Genomic DNA, 19167 nt, shown 5'->3' with positions numbered 1-19167 from the left:
CAACATAATTCCAAGAGTGACAAAGAAATACTAATGAAACTACGTCAGAAAGTGCTATATTGCATCTAGAATACTACGCTCACTTCTGATTCAGATGAAGAAAAGAACTATTAGGACAACTAAATATGTGGAATTTTATTAAGGAGAACAAGAACTTGGCAGCTTGAGGATGAGTAAACATCTCTTTATAATTTTGCAGTGGAAGTAAACTATGACATGCAAAGGGAAATACATTGTCAGCATATTGTGTCTAAACACATTTAAGGTCTAACTAGAGGAACTTTTCTTACAACTAGTAGCATGATCTGAAAATGCCTTCCAGCAGGAAATGAGATGTAAATGTCGAATGTAAAAACCTCAGGAAATCTGAAATGGAGCAAGGTCAACCTATATCAACCGTTTGATTTGGTTGGTTGTGATAACTGGGTTTGCACTCCGTGAAGTAATTTTTTCATCTTCTCATCTATGAAACAGAAAGCTATTGTGTAAACATCTACATGAGACTATCAAGTGGAAAATCACGTTTTCTGTCTTAAGGATGGCCTTCACTTTCACTTGCCTTAAAAATACTTCCATTGTTAAGTCATAGTGCTTATTCTTCTTCTATCCATCCTGAAACATTATGAAGGGTGGATACTATAATCAGATGTAATACTTTAAGAAACACACACTCCAGACAGCTAAGAGACTTGAGGTTAAGTAGGTTCAGATAACACGTGTTTTGGAGTAAAGCAGTACTGAGAACTGCCAGTTGTGGGTCCTGAGCATTCCTAAGGATTAAACTTTTTTTTTATTCACCAACAGAACCTTTATATTTATTTCCCAGATTTCAAAATTTTCTATGTTTATTAGAGAACATTAAACCTTTGGGTTAGTTCACAAAGGAGCATCACTTTTATGCACTGCTGTCACCCATATACAACTTTTTTTTTTACTTTATTTACCCAGAAGCAAACACCATTTTTTCACATTTGAAGTGGCAGCAGATTGGGAAAATAAAGAAACAAGTAATCCTTAAAACTGAATTTGTGACCCTAGGAGAATACTGCATTGAAGCGACCCTACCTTCCCCAGGATATCCAGATTCAACTGTATTTTTAATCTCACTAGAGACCAGCAATCTGCAAAGCTGATGCTTGGCTGAAGTAAATGCTGAGAAGCAGATAATGGAGTCACATAAATGGAATTTGGTCCTCCTCTTTCACAATATAATATTTTTAACCTAATTTTTCATATGATCAACTGGAAGACAACATGACCTCAGTGGAAGATTAAACATGAAAAAGAACATAAGATCACTAGCAGAAGAAGAGGGAACAAAATGAGAAAGTGGCCTTCTGAGGTATGGTGGATAGTGATATAGCCTCTGAGTAACAAAAATACTGGTTGTCATACATTGAAGGCAGGTGGGTTTTTAAAATTATTATTATAACTATGGCTTGTAGTGTTATTATCAAATCATCAAATTCCCAAATATGGCACCCTCCCAGGATGAGATTCACTGCTATTTCTCCCATTTAGAATTCAAATTAAACCACTGTCAGTTCTTCAGAATGTCACTGCATGCTGTCACCACAAGGAAGCAGTGAAAGGTAGAGATATACCAGCCTCTGTGCCCAAAAAAAGTCCCATAAGTGGTTTTAACAAACTGTGGGATGCCTGCATAGGGATGCTACCTAAAAATCTCAGGTATCTACTTTGTTGATAGCAATGTTTAGCCCTTCCCAGCACTTTACTGTCTCAGAAACACCACTCATTACTGATGCTTGTGTATTATAAATTATTATCCCTACATAAATTCCATATAGAATATATATAAGCAATTCTGCACAGCCATGTAGTAAATCAGTCTCCAGTGAGGCACCAGAAAAGTAATTTTGCCAATACAGGAACACAACAGAACAACAGTTCTCTCCAGCAATGTGCTTCTAGGTAAAACTGCACTGGGCAGTGAAGTGGAACAGGAAAGAGAAAGTATAGTAAATCATCTTAGAAGTAACATTAGTTTCAATGCCAAAAACTGGTTGACTTCAGATTTTTCTGCACATTTTATTCTAGCACTGCATAAAGGCTTTATGTACTATAAACCAACCAATTTTAACTTCACATGTATAGCTCATGCATCTTTGCGTGCAAAATGATTCTCAAACAAGCTGCAAAATAAAACTGAGTTAGGTTGCCGAAACCAGTAATTTTCAAGCATGTGCAAAATTTGCAAGGTCTAATAGGTGTCAGTTTTGCCTCTGGGAACAGACAATTCAAACAAACAAACATCACAAGCCCCAAAGGAAAAACAATTGCCATAACTCGCTCAGTTTACATCTGTTGGTGCCTTACCTTTCTTGGAAATGTCAATCAGCTCCTGGTGGATTCGCTGTCAAGCCAGCAGAAGGCTCTATAAGTGACACAGTAAGTACCACTTGCCTTGATATTTAAGTACTTTGCCTCATGCCTTCTCAGCATTGAGCTGGGTATGGACAGCCCAAGGACACTCTGGCTCTCCCCCATGTCATTGTTCACCTGATAAGTGTGTTGTATTTTACCTGCTGCTCATTTAGCTTCCTTTGTATTTCCTCAGAGTCACAGGTTTCATAGACGATAGGTTTGGACAGCTCTGACTCAATGTGGGCAAGCCAAGATCTCAGGCTACTCATGTTTTTATCCAGCTGCTGCACTGCAACAAGGGTCTCCTTCAATTTCTTTACCCTGTAAAGAAAAATAAATAGCAGCATAAGTACACCCTAAGGAAAAAATTTCACAGCATACATTTCAGGAGGTTTTCAGAGAAACTTCAGTTACATGGCAAATTCTGTTGTGAAGTCTTCCTTTATTATGTAACAGAAGTATATTACTATATGTGCATATCATCCTGCATTCATACCTTATGTACCTTTATCAGTTGACTTAAATATTTGTTAATAAAAGTTTTCTTTCTTTTTTTTTTTTTAATGAACTCACACACATCAAACCCCTCCAAAACAACCAAAGTAATTTAGTTGTGTATTTGAACAACAGATGATAACTGTTCTTCTTAGAGTACAAATAACTTACCCATTTAATCAGTACTGGTGGTTGAATGTACTGAGTGAACTGAGGCCTTTTTCACCCCAATGAAAACACTGAACTACATATCACAGAGCATCTGGGTCGGAAGGGACCTTTAAAAGTCATCTAGTCCACCCACTCTGCAATGAGCAGGGACATCTTCAACTAGATCAGATTTTTCAGAGCCCCATCCAGCCTGACCTTGAACATTCCCAGGGATAGGGCATCATCTAGGCAACCTCTCTGGGCAACCTGTTCCATGGTGGAGACTTGTCCTTGAATAAATACATTTTAGACATCCATCTGAGAACTTAGGGAGAATTCCTGAATCCCAAGGGTTACTTTGATTTGGTTTGATTGGATTATTTCAGATTTAAACAGATGAAATTGGAATGGAACTGCATGGCGATTTCCAACTCGTATTTTTCTTGAGATCCTGACCCTGGAACAAAAGTGGCCAGGAAAAATTATATAGTTTTCTTTGTTTGTGTTTTTTTTTTTTTTTTTGTTTTGTTTTGTTTTGTTTTTTATTCAAGGGAGTATTAAGCTTAGAAAGTGAATAAGTTTGACTAAACCCTTATCGTATCTCAGAATTTTTTCCTTCAGTCACTTTGAACTGCAAAAACATCTGTCAGTAATTCTCTCCTTCCTATCCCTATGTTATGTAAAATGCATCATTAGTGGACTTAGAAATTTTTTCTAAGCTTTCCTTTTTTCTCCACCCTGTTTATATGGTACCACAAACAAATCTTGAGTAATGTTCCTTCTATGCTTCTATTGCTCTTCTACTTCAGTGTTTCAGGAAGCATTTAAGGTGAGTGTAGATGGGAATAGACTGACCAAATCAGGCTGAAAAATACAGGATTGCCAGATTCATCCAACAAACAAAATGCCACCTAACTATCCTATAATTCCAACAAAGCAATTCATATTTTTTCCACAATACTACCCAGAAACTTTATCAAGTGTTTTCACATTTAAAGCAGCAGTTGCAGCTGACCACTAAGATAATTTCAGAGATTTTAATGTCATCTTAAAAAAAATACAAGCTAAATCTTTCAAATTTTCATCTCTTTATAGCACTCTCTTTAGCTCACAGATAGTCAAACTGTGGTTCTTTAGTGCTGAAAACTCTTAAGAACAGTTCAAATGTAGCTTCCTTGCCAGACTCTCATGACCAAGAGCTGTAGGGTTGTGATCCGGAAAAAAATAATCCTGGTAACTGGAAAAAAATCTGGATAATCTGAAAATCTCTCTATGATGAGACTGAAGTCAATTCAACTGTGCTGACAGACTGCCTCAGTCCCCATTATCAGGCTATCCCAAAACACAGGGGAGATATTAGGAGAACACTCAGTGTCTGGGGGCACCATCTCCTTGTAACCTATGGTTCTACACAGTGTTTTTTGGGTTTGAACCACTTGCAACTTTTTCATAGGGTGAGCAAGAAGGTTGGTTATCAGCCTTCTGGAACCCACAAACAGGTATTCAATCTCTGACATTATTTAACAGGAGTGAAATCCTGCCCATTTTCTGCTTAGATTTTCAAGGCTGGATGCTACCAATCCTTTGCAGACACGCTGGAGTGGGAAAGGGAACAACGAGTCACATCCGCCCTGTGGAGAAGCAATGTCTCTTTATCATTTGCAAGCCCTAACTGTGGAGCAGGATTTTCTTTTTTGCAATTCTGTGGTTCTGCAATCTGTGCTGGATTTTATTTACATTTTGCCTGCAACAGCTGATAAAGGGTCCATCATTTAGAAAGTGCTCTCTGCTTTAAGCAGACTGCATGGGACTAAACTGCTGCTAGAACAAAGAAACAAGCCTATCGCAACTACTGCTATTTTCAGTCACATGAAAGTTACTGAAGTTACTAAGAGTTAACTAAGTAACTAAGTTACTCTAGATAGAAAAAGAAAAAAAGTGTAACATACTAAAAGAACACTCCAACCAAACCCAAACCCTACACAACTTCCTTCCTGCCCACCTCCCCCTTCCCCTCCCCCATCTACCATTAACAAGTTTTTTTTCGTACTGAGTTTAACGTAACAGGTTCCTTGCCCATGGTACAAATAGAAGCAAATAAACAAGTGCTTACTGGAGTCCGATGAGTTTATTTTTTTTGACTGAACTGCAGTACAGTGCTATGCCTCTAGCTACTCTGAAAACATATCCACGATCAAATAATAGACGTAATCCATCATGTCTAAGAGCTTTCTTTCTGAATGTCAGCAAGCAAGTTGCCTATGCTTTAAAAGCATGTTTAAGACACAAAGGTCAAATTCTAAATCAGGTATCTGCGATTCCTAGCCTAGTAATTTTTACCTTTTGAGATTTGATTTACAAGGTTATGTTTAAAATGCTAATTATTCCAATAATCAAGTAATGCTTTTGTTGCAGCACTATGTATGAAACTGTGAAAGACTTGAGATAACTCCTCTCCTTGATAATGAATATTCTATGCTAAAATCAATGTGTTGGACCCACAACATGGCTGGTTTAAAGATTGTTTTTTATATAACACACACCCTAGTCCTGCTACATTTTACAAATATTTAAGATTCTCAGGAAATAAAATACTGAAGAATTAATTTTTTTTTACGGTTTACTGTTGAAAACTCATCTAAAAATTTGAATGGGTTTATGATGGTTATGTTTTCATGTTCCAATTAATATACCTCAATTTCCCCAAGAAAGTAATAACTTTAAAATGTCTATTAATAATATCTATTATTCTACAGTAAGAAAAGTCAGCGGGAAAACAACTTGGAGCTAAAATTAAGTATGTATGTAATGTATATAATTCAACTAGCCCTAAAGTAGACAGCCTTAGATTCCCTTTAAATCTAAACAGGAACAACCCTGTAAATACAGAAAAAATTCATCATATAAAACTCATAGCTACTGCATTAGTCATTTAGACAGCTGCCTACAAATATTAAACTTAAAAGCAACATGGAAAAAGTCAGTAAGAGCATGTTAGCTAAGTCTCCACAGTAGACAGTAGAAAGTAGAAAAGGTTTCTTTTTTAAAATATTTACTTGGAACCGGAGACAAAGTTTTAAGAAACACTCTTTGAAATAATGAAAAATGTTGCAATATTAAAATCAGTTTTGAAAAAATCAGATTAAAACCAATCTATTTACGATTAAAGAAGAGTTATTGTCCAAAGTACAGCACTACTACATAGCAGAACACCAGTACTGCCAGTTACATTTACTACTCCAGTCACAGTTTCCTCTTTCAAAGAGTGAATTTCTAGAATTCTGAATAACAGCAAAATTTCTAGAAAAGATAATGTGAAGAGGGAAAAAGAGAAGCTGAATCAAAAATCCAAGAGGAGTTCAAGTAGTACCTGCAGTTACAAAACAGTAGTTAATATGTACAGAACAGACATGCTTTGATAAGTTAAGTCTGAAATACTCTCTTTTACAGTCTCTTTCCTTCTCTGCATTTTGCTTCTAGCCATGCCCCTTTTATGACACAAACAGCAAGCAGACAAATATAAAGTCTGATTTTTCTCATGTGTGTACATGCTCTTGTATTTAAAAACAGCAGTAACATCAGTCCATGGTTTCTTTCAGACAGCTAGGAGATTTTACTAGTTGTAAGTCTCCATTGGTATCAAAAAATCATTCCAGGATGTAAACCAAGATATGCTGTTATCACTGTCAACTGTTTTTAAACTGAGCAGAAAACCAGTAATTTATAGCTATAGTAGTTATTTCTATGTATCAATTTTTCAATTAGTTTCCCAGCAAACCAAGACTTCAGAAAGAATCGTATTAATCAAAAGCAAACAAAAATAGCTCCCTGCCTTGTGATATCACAGTTACAGTCTGGGAGATCTGAATCCACACTGCCGTCCTCCGCCATCCTCAGAGCACGCAAGTCCTCTGCCACAACCATGAAATTTTCCAGCATTAAAAAAGAAGAATTTCCAAAGCCTGCAAACACTGTTCTTTTGGTGGGGGGGGGGGAGGAAAGGGGACACACTGCTCTTTGCTGGTGAGTTCTGTACAGAAAATGTTTCATGGCAAACAAATACTAGCAGCCGTTGCTTGATAACATGAGACTGGATGGTGACAACTGGTCATGTTTCTAAATAAAACTTGCATTCATCAACATGTGCCAGACTTGATCTCCAGGAATGTGGACCGTGAGTGGTAGGGGAAACGATGAAAACACATCCTTCTTTGCAAACCCTGAGCAGTTGCAGCAATAGCATTGCTTTCTGGCTGTAAACAACTGTGACCTTTTTTTCACCTGGCTAACATATCAGAAAAATTCATCTGAAAGGATGAAAATGCTCTAGAAGGGACGAAACAGAAGTCTCTGATGCATAGACACAACTACTCTTCTGCAGCTGTCACTTCTGTAGTTACAGACCTGCTCAGAATGGAGAGTAATTAAAAAAAAGCAGATAAGGAAACAGAATGTAACAAAGAAAAGAAAGATGCTTTTGTAGGTAATTGGAGGAGTTTCACTATACAGTACAAGATCAACAGGTAAAGATTCAGACTAGACATGTATTACCACAGTAAAAAATTATTAAACCATTTTCACAGAGCACTTTCTATTAGTTCACAGCTGTAGGAAACAAAACCCTAAAAAAAATTCTCTAGGCAAGGGATTACTGTAGCACTGCAGAAAAGTGTGCAGGCTCTAATAATTTATTATTGCTGTCAGGCATCCAGAATGTGAAAAGATATATTTTATTCTCAACACCAGGACAACTAGTCTGCATCTACTAGCAGAATGCAGCCAAAATCATGCTATAGAATACATTCCAAACTCCAAGAACATAGTCTAAAGAGTCTCTGGAGCCTTCTAAAAACTATCTTGGGGGATGTAAACCCTTCTGTCCAGTGGGAATTAGTCATCAATACAAGTACTTTGTACATACATTAGTTAACAGCTTAGGCTTTTAATGGCTTCTGGCCTAAGCTACAGTTGAACTGAAATTTTCACAACCTAGCACCAAACCTCTCCATCAGTTATTTCCCAACTTCAAGAAACCTTGCAGAATTTTTTTCACTTCTGTGAGCATTGGAATGGAAAGAGTTATACGTTTAATTGCCCACAACAGTGTTGAGCATGTGAGCTGAGAAGGGTAAATTGAAATTATCTGGAATTAAAAGTAAATAAATATTCTATATATACTAGTTTAGAACTAGGACTTGACACTTCATGATTACAGAATGAGAAAGTTAAGTGTATAATTACTGCAGTTTGTATCTCACCACTCAAGAATGATGCAGAATCCTGAACCCTCACATGTTCCCCTACAGAGGGCACTAATCTCTAACATGGAATAGACAACACAGATATTTTAAAGATGTGTTTTGCAGTTTCTGAATGCAAGCACTTTTCACTAGAAACTTTCTGAAGGTTATTATTTGAACACTTCTCTGAGTAGGTATTTCAAAAGAGAAACATAAAATATATAATTAATATACTTTAAGTTCAACAACTGGTGTTGCATCACATCCTCTGAAATCAGCAGGCTCCTTGACCGTAATGCAACACTTCCTGACTGAATTGTTCTGTAAGAAATAAACAGCGTTCATTATTTTAAAATGAACTACTATTAAAGGAGCTGGAGCCACCAGAATGCTTCTGCTTACATAAAATTTACTGCTCCCATGCTTACAGATTTCAGAGCAGGAATGCAGTAAAACCATATGAAAAAAGAACAGACAAAAAAAGACGATGAAACTAAACAAACCCTTTTGCTGCTAACAGGGCTAAAGTATTATTAATGCATATGTCCTTACATCACAGAATTGTGAACTATAAAGCATATGAAGTATATATACAATTTATGAAATGCAAAACTGGGATAAAATTATTGTTGGTAATGGAAGGGAGGCTGTAGCACAGCTCAACAGAAAGTGTTGAAACAAATAAACCAGTTTCTTCAAACATCAAACAACAATCCTGTCTTTTTTTAAGTTGTGAAAATTGCTACTATACTTTTGACCTTGAATAAAAAGAATTTTTAAGCCCAGTGTGCATACATCTACCTGCAGTTACTCTTCTCCACCAGTGAAAAAATAATCAGGCAGAAAACTTAAGACTTAAGTTTGGAACTGCTCTTCTTGAAATCCAAAACTACAAATGCAATGTTTTGATTCCCCTGCCAAGAATTTTTTAGAAAAAAACTGTATTTGCATCCAGTTTTAAGCACCATCTAAAGTAAGATGGTACTAGTGCAAGGCTCACTAAATCTGATTGCAACTGATCCTATATCATAGAAACATAGAATCATTAAGGTTGGAAAAGACCTTTAAGATCATCAAGTCCAACTGTCAACCTACCATCACCACCATATCATTCTAGCACATAAAGTTTTTAATTGACTCTTCTTGAAGAAACTATGTCGTGTACTAAAAAGTAAAACAGGAAGGTGAATTTCACAGAAATGTGTTGATGGTTAAGAATGAATTAATTTCACAGTTAATGACGAAAAATAAAAGATTTTAAGTGCATTACATCCAGCATATTAATCTGTCCCACTTAACACTTAGAAACAAAACAACGGTTTTACCTGGCTGCAATAAGATCTAGAAGATGCTGCCACCTGTCATTGATCTTGCCAAGTTTGTATTCAATCTCTGATGCCTTACTCTCATGGCTGGCTTTAGCAAGTCTCTCTCCCATTTGCTGAAGCTGGATTTTGTTCTTCTGGGCTATAGCAATTTCCTCTTGATAATCCTGGACAGTAAAGAGCAATCAAAAACAGAGTACTTATTCTGAATATACTCTGCTCTACACTACTAAAGGAATGATTGAAAAATACAAGTGAATGTTGGGTTTTTGTTGATTTGTACAGTGGAGAGACAACCTCCTATACATTAGATGTATAAATACAAATAACTATCAGAAGAATGAAAAAAACACCCAATTGAAAACAAAAAACGATGTCTTCTATAAATATATCTGCTTTAGTTAAACTCTTTACAGGCAATTCTGATTGAACACTTAGTAAAGCATTCAGATGCCTCTGACTCTGCATTCACTTAATTTTCTGGTATTCTAGGAGGTCCTATCTCAAGAAAGACAGGAAAAATGCTGCAGAGTGAGAGAAGAACACAAACACTGGAATACATCAGGGTAAGGTAAAACCTCTGTTTCAGCTCATTCACTATCCTCCTTGCAACACAAAACAAGTAAGCAGTTAAAGAACAGTATGCAAGGGTACACCATACCTTTTTAAGTTTCTCAATCATTTCTTCTATGAGGATGTCGCCATTTTGAGACACCTTACTTTCCATTTGTGTCAGCCACTCACAGAGTTCCTTGTTTTTCTCACTGAAGACAGCCCACTCATTCAGTCTCTCACTAACTTGTTGTCGACGTAAGGAGACCTTAAACCATTTGAAAGAGTAAATAAGACCAAAATAGTAAATGCATTTAAGACATGCTTAAAACACTTTGTACCTCAATGTGAACTCCTCTAGCCCTGCAAAAGTGTTCCAGCAACTTACTTGCCATTAAAACAAACTGGAGTTGTACTGCAAAAACTTTGTCTGACTGTCTGTAAGTTTAGGGGTAAGTGTTGATCTCAGATTTCCTGTTAGTTACATCCTGTGCACAGAGAGAGGCACCCAAGCGTTACGCTCAGTAGTCTGTAAATATCTTGTTTTCTAATGTCTCTAACCCAAAGGTTTCATTAGAAGATAAAAATTAAATTTTTTTACAATTTTTGCTCACTTATTAAACTTTATAAAGTATGCTAAGTTTCCTTTTAGTCTAAGAGATTATACAAAAATGAAATGATAAATGCTTCATCAAAGCAAAGCAAAAAAAAAAAAAGAAGACATACATATAGCATAGGCCAAACTCCAAAAGTCTGTAATTTGTGCATGAGCACGAGTACAAAGCTAAATCAAAGGTACACTTTATTTTGCATAAGCAACTTTCTACTTGAGTCCCAATACACTCATTTCACAGATGACTATTTCTCAGGGATGAGCATGACACCTCGAGAGATTCCAAAGGACTGAAGTGTGCCTGACAGGAAAGAACAGGCATAAAATATCGAACAGGCTAATGCTATAATTGGTACAGAAGGAAAGACAACATTGCTATGTTTAAGTAATTGCTATAATTGTGGTACCATCTCAGACTACAAATAATAAAAGACAAACATGGACACTGAAATCAAAAGAGCAGCACAGGGTGTGCAGCAGTCATCTCTCCAGTTTAAGACATCAGTAAAGCTACTTACTTCCTTTCCTCCCCATTGTAATCTAGGTTGTTTCTGACTTTATATCAGAATTTCACCTGAAAAGACGAAGACTTTTCAGATGAAGCACCTGCTCTTTCATAAACAAAAGTGATGTGTTCTTTAACTACTGTGTTAGGTTTAACAGGGGCAAACACACGATCTTGAATTTCCTTTTTGTGGTTCTAAGCTTGACGACCGCTTTCCGGAAATAAGCAGCAGTTGAGCGAAGTGAAACACTCAGCATGCACAAAAGTAAGATTAAAATTCTTTACTTGGTTCCTTCTTTTACTATTGACATACATGCAGTGACAGCATAACTTAGATGTATGTACACTGGCTTGTTCAAATGTGGCTAACACATAACATGTTCTGTGCTGTTAACTGTGAAGCATTTTTCCTACTTTGGAGGTGTTTTTGAAGCCTTCACAGGTATTTTACATGAAGTAGCAATTTCAAAGTTAGCCTCACCATATCTGAACTGCAACCTCTACTGAAAACCACAGAAATAACATCAGGATAATCTGAAAATCTGTGTGAGGAAGGCTCCACTACCTGGAGTGCAAAACAGAGGCCATAAGCATATTAATAGCATGATGCACCTGAACAAATAAAACAATACTTCTCAGCTCATTTTGCAGGCAACCAAGTCACCCTACGATTAACAGAAATACAGACACCAATGCCTGATGAAGCAGAAGCTATCAGCAGAACTGAAGGTGCAACAGAGCAATGTTGAACAGGGAGGAGACATGCTTTCTGAGCACAGGTCTTCCATGAAAGCAAAGTATAACTGTTTTATTTCTGTGTTTTTTTCCCAGACAGCCATGACAAGTCCCATAGCTCACAGTGTGACCTTTTTGTTGATTTTTCAAGGTTGCTTAAATATGACTTCACTGCCATTATAAAGCTCAAGACATCCAGAAACACTAGCAGTAACTAAAGGAACATTTCAATGAATGTTTCCCCTGATTCAGAAAGAATTCATCTTTGAATTTAAATGTGCCTACATGCATCTTTTCTAAAAGCTGCTACTTGCATCCAATTTTTCTTCCAACGCTTCTGTAGCCTGCATACTACTCATATCAGTGCTCATACTGTACTTGCCTGGTGGCACAGCTCCTCCCACTGTCTGTGCAGGAGCTCTATACGCTCACTGAGGATTAAGACATCATCTGCGCTGATATATACAGACAGAGTCTCCTTCAGCAGAGAGAGGTGTGCAAGGTCATCTGTCCAGCCTTCAACAGCATTCTCTAACTCCTTAAAAGAAGAACATGAGGAAAAAGGACCAGTAACAAATAAAAATTTGAATGTGTTAATGAAACATGAACATAAGCAGTCTTATATCACTAATTTAAGTCCTATCTGAGCAGACCTATCATTTCAAGCAGACTGTTTAAGCCTCGTTTCAAAGAAAAAGGAAACATAAATCCCAAAGGTACCAATATTTTCAGAGTTACGAGGGAATTAACTCCACAATACTGAATGATACATCAGCCTTGTAACAAATACCCACAAACTAAGAAACTCTCTAAGGTTCAAAGGTATTTGGGAATTCCAAGTATTGGTTTGGACTTCTATGTATAGAAAATATTTTCAAGTTGTGATTCATTCCTAAAATGCAAATAATATAGCCTAAAAGCGTTGTTTAAAATACTCCACAGTAACCTCACCTCAAATAAAAAGCACTAAGGCAAGAGTTTTGATACCATGAGTTTAAATTTTGAGTTAGAATTTCTATAATAAAAACATACTGCTGTATAGTCCTTCCACGGTACTTTTCAGATCCTGTTCTGGTATTACTTTGATCAGATCTATATCTACCCTGTGGGGTTTGCATTATGGTGAGATCACTGTGGTATTATGCTGTCCATATATTACATGGATAGTTTCTTGTCACGGGACTGGCTAACTGGTTTGCACAGTTAACAATGGAAGAGGTTACTGCACAAAGACAGAGACTACAATCAACAGAGAAGTGCTTTACCTTGCAACGAATCTGCTCTGCATGCAATTCATCATGGTGATCTGGCAATGGCTGAGAAAGTTTTTTTTTGAATGATCTTAGCTTCTCCAGGGAGTCCCCTATGTCCTTTTCACATTTTTCCCAGTCCTGAAAGCACAAAATTTATGAGACTTCAATTCTGGTCTGGGTTATATTTATGTCAGTGGATTTGCCTAATAAAAACATGTCTTGAAATCTCCCTTTAAATAATACTGAAGTCTCAGAGTTTGAGTCATATGCAGAATTATGTCAAATTTTTTTTTGTATAGGTCTCTGCTAGTACAAATACACAAGTCTCCTATTATTGAAATGCTGTCTAGATCAAGCTCCATCCTTTCAGGGAAGCCTCTCCCTGCTAAAATTATTTTCCACTTCCTTTCTTGAATGCCTGTATTAAACACACCACTGTTCTTTGAAAAGAACTTCATGCAGGTGCATTAATATTTGGGGAGAAAAAAGCGGTTGGGGAAACTGCAAATTCAGGGCAAATTGAAGCACCTGTAGTATCTTTGCTAAAATCAGGATTCTAGCAGCTACACCCAGGTTTAGTGTTTGTATACTTTCCAAAGTTTTTAATGTGTCCAATGCAATAAAACTATACTAACCATAACGTGGCAGTATGGTTTTGCCTGCCTCACCTGCTTGTTAAAGCTTTATATTGAGACAGAAGGATCCCTAATAAGCCAGTCAACTCACAAAGAATACCAGAACATACAGAACTTGTATTAAATATTGTATCGTATTGAAAAAACTTAGTCTTCTGTTTCAAGATATTCTCCTTCCATCACTGCTTGTGTAATTCTCTCACTCCTTTTTTTTCCAATCTATGCCGGTATTTCATGACTATTTTCAGGATGATGAATTACAAACAAAAGGTCTGGCAAAAAAACCCTCTCTTCACTGTCTTCTTTTTTTCTCTTTGGATTAAATAATATGATCTAATTGAGAATAGTCTGTCATACTCTTAACACTCCTGCCCTGCTCCAGCATGGGGTCCCTCCCACAGGAGGTGGTTCTCCATGAACTTTTCTGTGAGTTCTTCACAAACTGTTCCAGCGTGGGTCCCTTCCATGGGGTGCAGTCCTTCAGGAAAAGACTGTGCCAGTGTGGGTCCTGTATGAGGTCAAAAGTCCTGCCAGCATAATTGCTCCAGTATGGGCTTCACATTGGGTCACAGCCTCCTTTGGGCATCCACCTGCTCTGATGTGGGTCCTCTACGGGCTGCAGGTGGACCTCTGCTCCACTGCAGACCTCCATGTCTCCATCACAGCTGCAGAGTAATCTCTGCTCTGGTGCCTGCAGCATCTCCTCTCCCTCCTTCTTCAGTCACTGTGGTGTCTGCAAAGTTGCTTCTGTCACATTGTCTCACTCCTCTCTCCAGCTGCAATTACTTCTGCACAGTAACTTTTTTTTTCACCTTCCTAAATATGTTATCCCAGAGGTGCTACACCATCACCGTTGGGCTCAGCCTTCACCAGTGGTGGGTCCACGATAAAGCTGGCTGGCATTGGCTCCATCAGATACAGGGGAAGCTTCTGGCAGCTTATCACAGAAGTCATTCCTGTAGTTTCCTCCTACAAAAACTTTGCCACTCAAACCCAGTAAAAATATGTATAAAAATTAAACAGCATTGTGCAAAATAAAATAAAGTTTTGGCCTATGTTGAAAATAGGGCTGGTAGTTATATACTTTATTGGCAGTGTTCTGGAAATATCAATTAAAATATGTCAACTAACATAAGCCTACTTATATGAAGTATTACCACTTCTAGTTTCAGAGGTGGTGAAGGGAAATTGTTAGCTCGTAGCATATATGCAGTTCCTGTATTTGTGTTTGTCCATTGAGAATGCTTTTCTTTACCAGGGTTCACAGTGAGAAAACATAAACTTGCTGAAGAAGTACAAAAGAAATTGCACACTTACTTTCAGTAGTAAAGCAAGCTGTTTCTTTTGCTGCTCCAGTTGGGAGCTAGCTATCTTCCAGCGCTCCTGAATTTCAGTAAGTTCTGTCTGTAGGACTGCCTCAGCTCCACTGTCAGCAGAGAGCAGCAGTTGCTTCCCAGCTTCCACAGTGAGGATGTAACTCCCTTGCTGCCTCAGGAGAACTTTTTCTTTAAGCTAAAAATATTAATAGTTTTCTGTCAGCTTTGTCTTTTTAATTACAATTAGCAATTCAGTTATTCATTCTCAAGCCCATACTTCATTGGTTGCACACCTTGTCTTAAGCATGAGCTATGGCCCAAATGGTTTACCCTAACATTTTCACAATCATTTACTACACCAGACCATTAGAAAACTTCTCCAAGGAGATAAAGACAGGAAAGGCTTCTTTCTCCCCACTAATATCAGTATATTGATTGCTCTTAAAGAGATCGAATTCCTCTAGAGTCTATTATGCTTATAAGCTTTATTATTATATCCATCTTCCAGCTAAAAACTCAAAAACACTGAACCGATAAATAGATAGTGTTAACCTCGCAAGAAGATGTACACTCAAAGAATCCTTTTCTGTTAGCTAGAATACATTCCTCAAACAGAACATTATTTTTTTTCAAGACAGTTTCAGTGTGACACTGGTTACAAAGCAAAACCAGAAGCAAACAAGGCTTGAGAGCAAGGGCCCAGAAAGTTCTCAATTATATATTTTTTGTGAACTCCAACTTTGCTTCCATCACACTACCACTTCTGATATTATGCTAGTTCCAAAGAAGAACTAACATCCAATGTTGCTTTCTGCAAAACAGATAGGCTGAATCTAAGACATTTTAAAGAATGTTTTAAATGATCAAGACTGTAAAAAAGGCAGAGATTTATTCCACTTTCTTCAAACACAGTGGACACACCTGCACTTCATCCAGTAGTGCCCTTGCTTGCTGCAGTGGGATAGGAACATTGCCCAGTCCAGTCACCGGCTGACGGGACATCTCCATCAGCCACTTGCGCAACTTCTCTGCCATCTCCCTGTAGCGCTGCCACTGATGAATCTGGCTGTCAATGATCCCCCTCCTCTGCTGTGCCCGGCGAATTACTCCTTGCCATTGATTACTTAGAAGAGTCAGCTTCATATTAAATTCATCCCTATTATAAATACATAAATTACAAATAAAAATACATAGTGACCTTCATAATTGGATGTATTTGTTTAATGAAATTAACTGATGGGAAAGGGAAGACGTCTGGCTGTCAATTATGAAACACTAAGAGCAAAGCTCTGAAGCCTCATGATAGCTGACTGAGGATAAGAACTTCACATTTTATGTACTGGGAGAATTAAAGGGATGCAATTATTGAGACTTTAAAAACTCCAAACTTTTAACACATAAAACTCTTCTACTTCTCCCCAGAAATACACAAAAAACCCCTCACAGGTTTTGCCAGTTTGGATGAGTCAAATTGATTGTAAATCATGGAGATTTCACATTTCGCCCCCGGATTTGCTACTGAGTTCAAAGGAGGTATAAGATACACAAAGCATTAACAAAATTCTCACACTCCAACAAACAGTTCACTTTATATTAGGACCTTAGCAAAGTCAATGCATATGCACAAGTGTGAACCCACTGGTGTTGCATTGATTATCATTCATTTGATCACAAGCATTTAAAATAAAATATCAGGCAGTAATGAATTCATAATCCATTACATTAAGGCTGCAGGTGTTCTTAAATGGCAGTAGGGAATTCTCCTGGTGGACGCAAATCCCCACCTGGCATAAATCACGTTTAACCCACTAAATCTGTCACTGCAGGCTCCTTTTGTGAAAGTGACATTTTGAAAGTACATCAAAGTAGACATATATGTAACATGCTTGATAATTCCAGACAAATCTCAAGGTTGTTGTACGCTCAAATACATTCAAATACCCTATAGGATCCTAAAGATCACTGTCTTAAGATCTGACTAATTAATAGCTTAACCCAGTAACAGTAACTTCTATTTCAGAAAAGTATGATCTGAACACTGACATCTTCTACCTTCTCTGATTGGAAGTCTCTCTAGTCTAAGTGTTACTTCACATAACTAGCAGCAGCAACAACACAGGAATGTCTACCTGTCATCCACCTGTCCTTGTTCTAGGAGGAGCTGCCCATCAGAGATAATTGAATGCAAAATCTGCTGGCGGCTGAACATCTCTGCCTGGAATAGCTGTTGTACAGGAGACAAGGATGTTAAAACAAGATCTTACATTTTTAATTCTGTCTGTATGCACTGGTAAAAATGAATTTTCATGTATTTAATGTAATTTCAGATTAATTCAATGGTAGTTTTGTCATGAACTTAAATAAAAACAAATTTAAAAATCTCATTTTTAGTTACTTGCTGCTTACGGTAATTATTAGTTCCTCAAGATCACCATTATAAAGCTACATGATATCAACACGAACTTGGTTTTATGTTTCTGAGTAGAATTTAGTGACATTCTTATTTACAAAAAAATCCATATAGGGTATTTTGTGCATGGACAGAAAGGGTACATTTATTTTTTCACATGTTTAAGAATATTATAACCCTTTGCCTTGTTAGATTGAATTTATGCCATGTGTGATAATGTTATACAAACTTTAAATACATGTTTACATTGCCAACAGAACCTTAAAAGAAATAGTCAGCTATGTACAGGAGCTAGAAATTTTCCACTTCCAATTTTCCCCATCAGGTGTACTAAACGTCCACAATACTTTTAAAACTCTCTTATTACTTATATATTACTTAAGACAAAAAAACCCTAAGTACTACTGAAGCAAAGATGACTTAAGTTGATAGGCTACTTATATTTATTTTTAAAAACATCTTTCCTTTTAGTAACAGACCATGTTGCTAGACAAAGTTCTTTGGGAATATTCTTATGTTCATGCAGGTACACACAGGCATCAGCTATGGACTGGACCCACTCCATGTTCAAAAGGTTTACAGAGAGATTCAAAGAAAAATTATACTGGTACGAAGCTTGAGATATTTTTTTCTTTAGTTAGCAATGGCATTTGCAGTTGATAGAAGTTCACCCTTGCCTGAACTAAGAGCCACTATTCTTCAATTCTAGACTACACTTCTATTATATGGCTTCCCACCAGCCAGCTCAGATTGTGATTGTAGCAATCCCTGCATCTGCCACTGCTGGCAAAATACACACTGGCACCTGTACAATTAAATCCCTCAAGCACATGGTATGAAGTTTAGGACTTCTATACGATGCAGCAATTTTTCAAAACGAAATTTTGCCTCTCTGAATCACTAAGTTAATTCTGAAAAGGGCATAAATTTCCCCATAGAAAGAAATAGTGTTGTCTGATTTCCTTGCAGAAATATTTGATACTGTCCTTTGAATACCTTGGCACTTATGAATGACTGAGCCTGAATGAGAGGGAAACTAAATGCTGTATTATCTCAAGAATGAAACCACAATAATTTGGGGTTGAGAATTTCAGAAAGCTGAGCAAGAAGGGAGAAATTTTACTCCCTGTCACATCTATTTCTGTCAAGTTAGGGGAGATAGACAAAGAAAAGGAGGCAACAGCATCTACCAACATTGCTGACAGATCAAGACTAAACAGAACACAACTGGTTACAACTGGTTAAACACCTCCCATCACAAAAATAAAACCAATAAAAAAACCCCCAACAAAAACCCAGCAAAACCAAATCTTCCAAAAGTGAAAATTTTAATACTTTTTTAAGAGGGGGAAATAAAAGCTTATCAAGCATGAGGAACTCTGCTTAGAGTGGAGATATTCAAGTCCTATACAAAAGTAGAGACATTTCTTTCAACATCCTCTTGCTTTCCGCATGTACACTCTCTGTACATAAGAGTAATAATCTGTTACCTGGGACCACTTGTCACCCAAATTTATTCTCATATGCAGATTACTGAAATACGAATTCAAAGG

The 19167-nt window shown here is 37.2% G+C and overlaps 1 protein-coding gene across 23 annotated transcripts in view; it reads right to left on the bottom strand.

Moving 5' to 3' along the window:
- Positions 1-19167, bottom strand: part of SYNE1 (spectrin repeat containing nuclear envelope protein 1) — a 296931-nt gene that overhangs the window by 34725 nt on the left and 243039 nt on the right. For 22 of the 23 annotated variants that reach the window (XM_027634233.1, XM_027634232.1, XM_027634231.1 and 19 more), the window contains 8 exons: positions 17334-17428; positions 16126-16360; positions 15206-15400; positions 13266-13391; positions 12383-12538; positions 10257-10415; positions 9596-9762; positions 2544-2706 (listed from right to left, as the gene is read on the bottom strand). In XM_027634233.1, the coding sequence (XP_027490034.1) occupies positions 2544-2706; positions 9596-9762; positions 10257-10415; positions 12383-12538; positions 13266-13391; positions 15206-15400; positions 16126-16360; positions 17334-17428 (1296 nt within the window). Of the gene's footprint in view, positions 1-2543; positions 2707-6862; positions 7037-9595; positions 9763-10256; positions 10416-12382; positions 12539-13265; positions 13392-15205; positions 15401-16125; positions 16361-17333; positions 17429-19167 lie in introns of those variants that run through there. The other variant, XM_027634250.1, reaches the window with a different exon arrangement.

This window comes from Corapipo altera, unplaced genomic scaffold (genome assembly GCF_003945725.1).
Source record: "Corapipo altera isolate COAL_440 unplaced genomic scaffold, ASM394572v1 2b, whole genome shotgun sequence".
Lineage (NCBI taxonomy): Eukaryota > Metazoa > Chordata > Aves > Passeriformes > Pipridae > Corapipo > Corapipo altera.
This window is presented reverse-complemented; position numbering and strand designations above follow the sequence as displayed.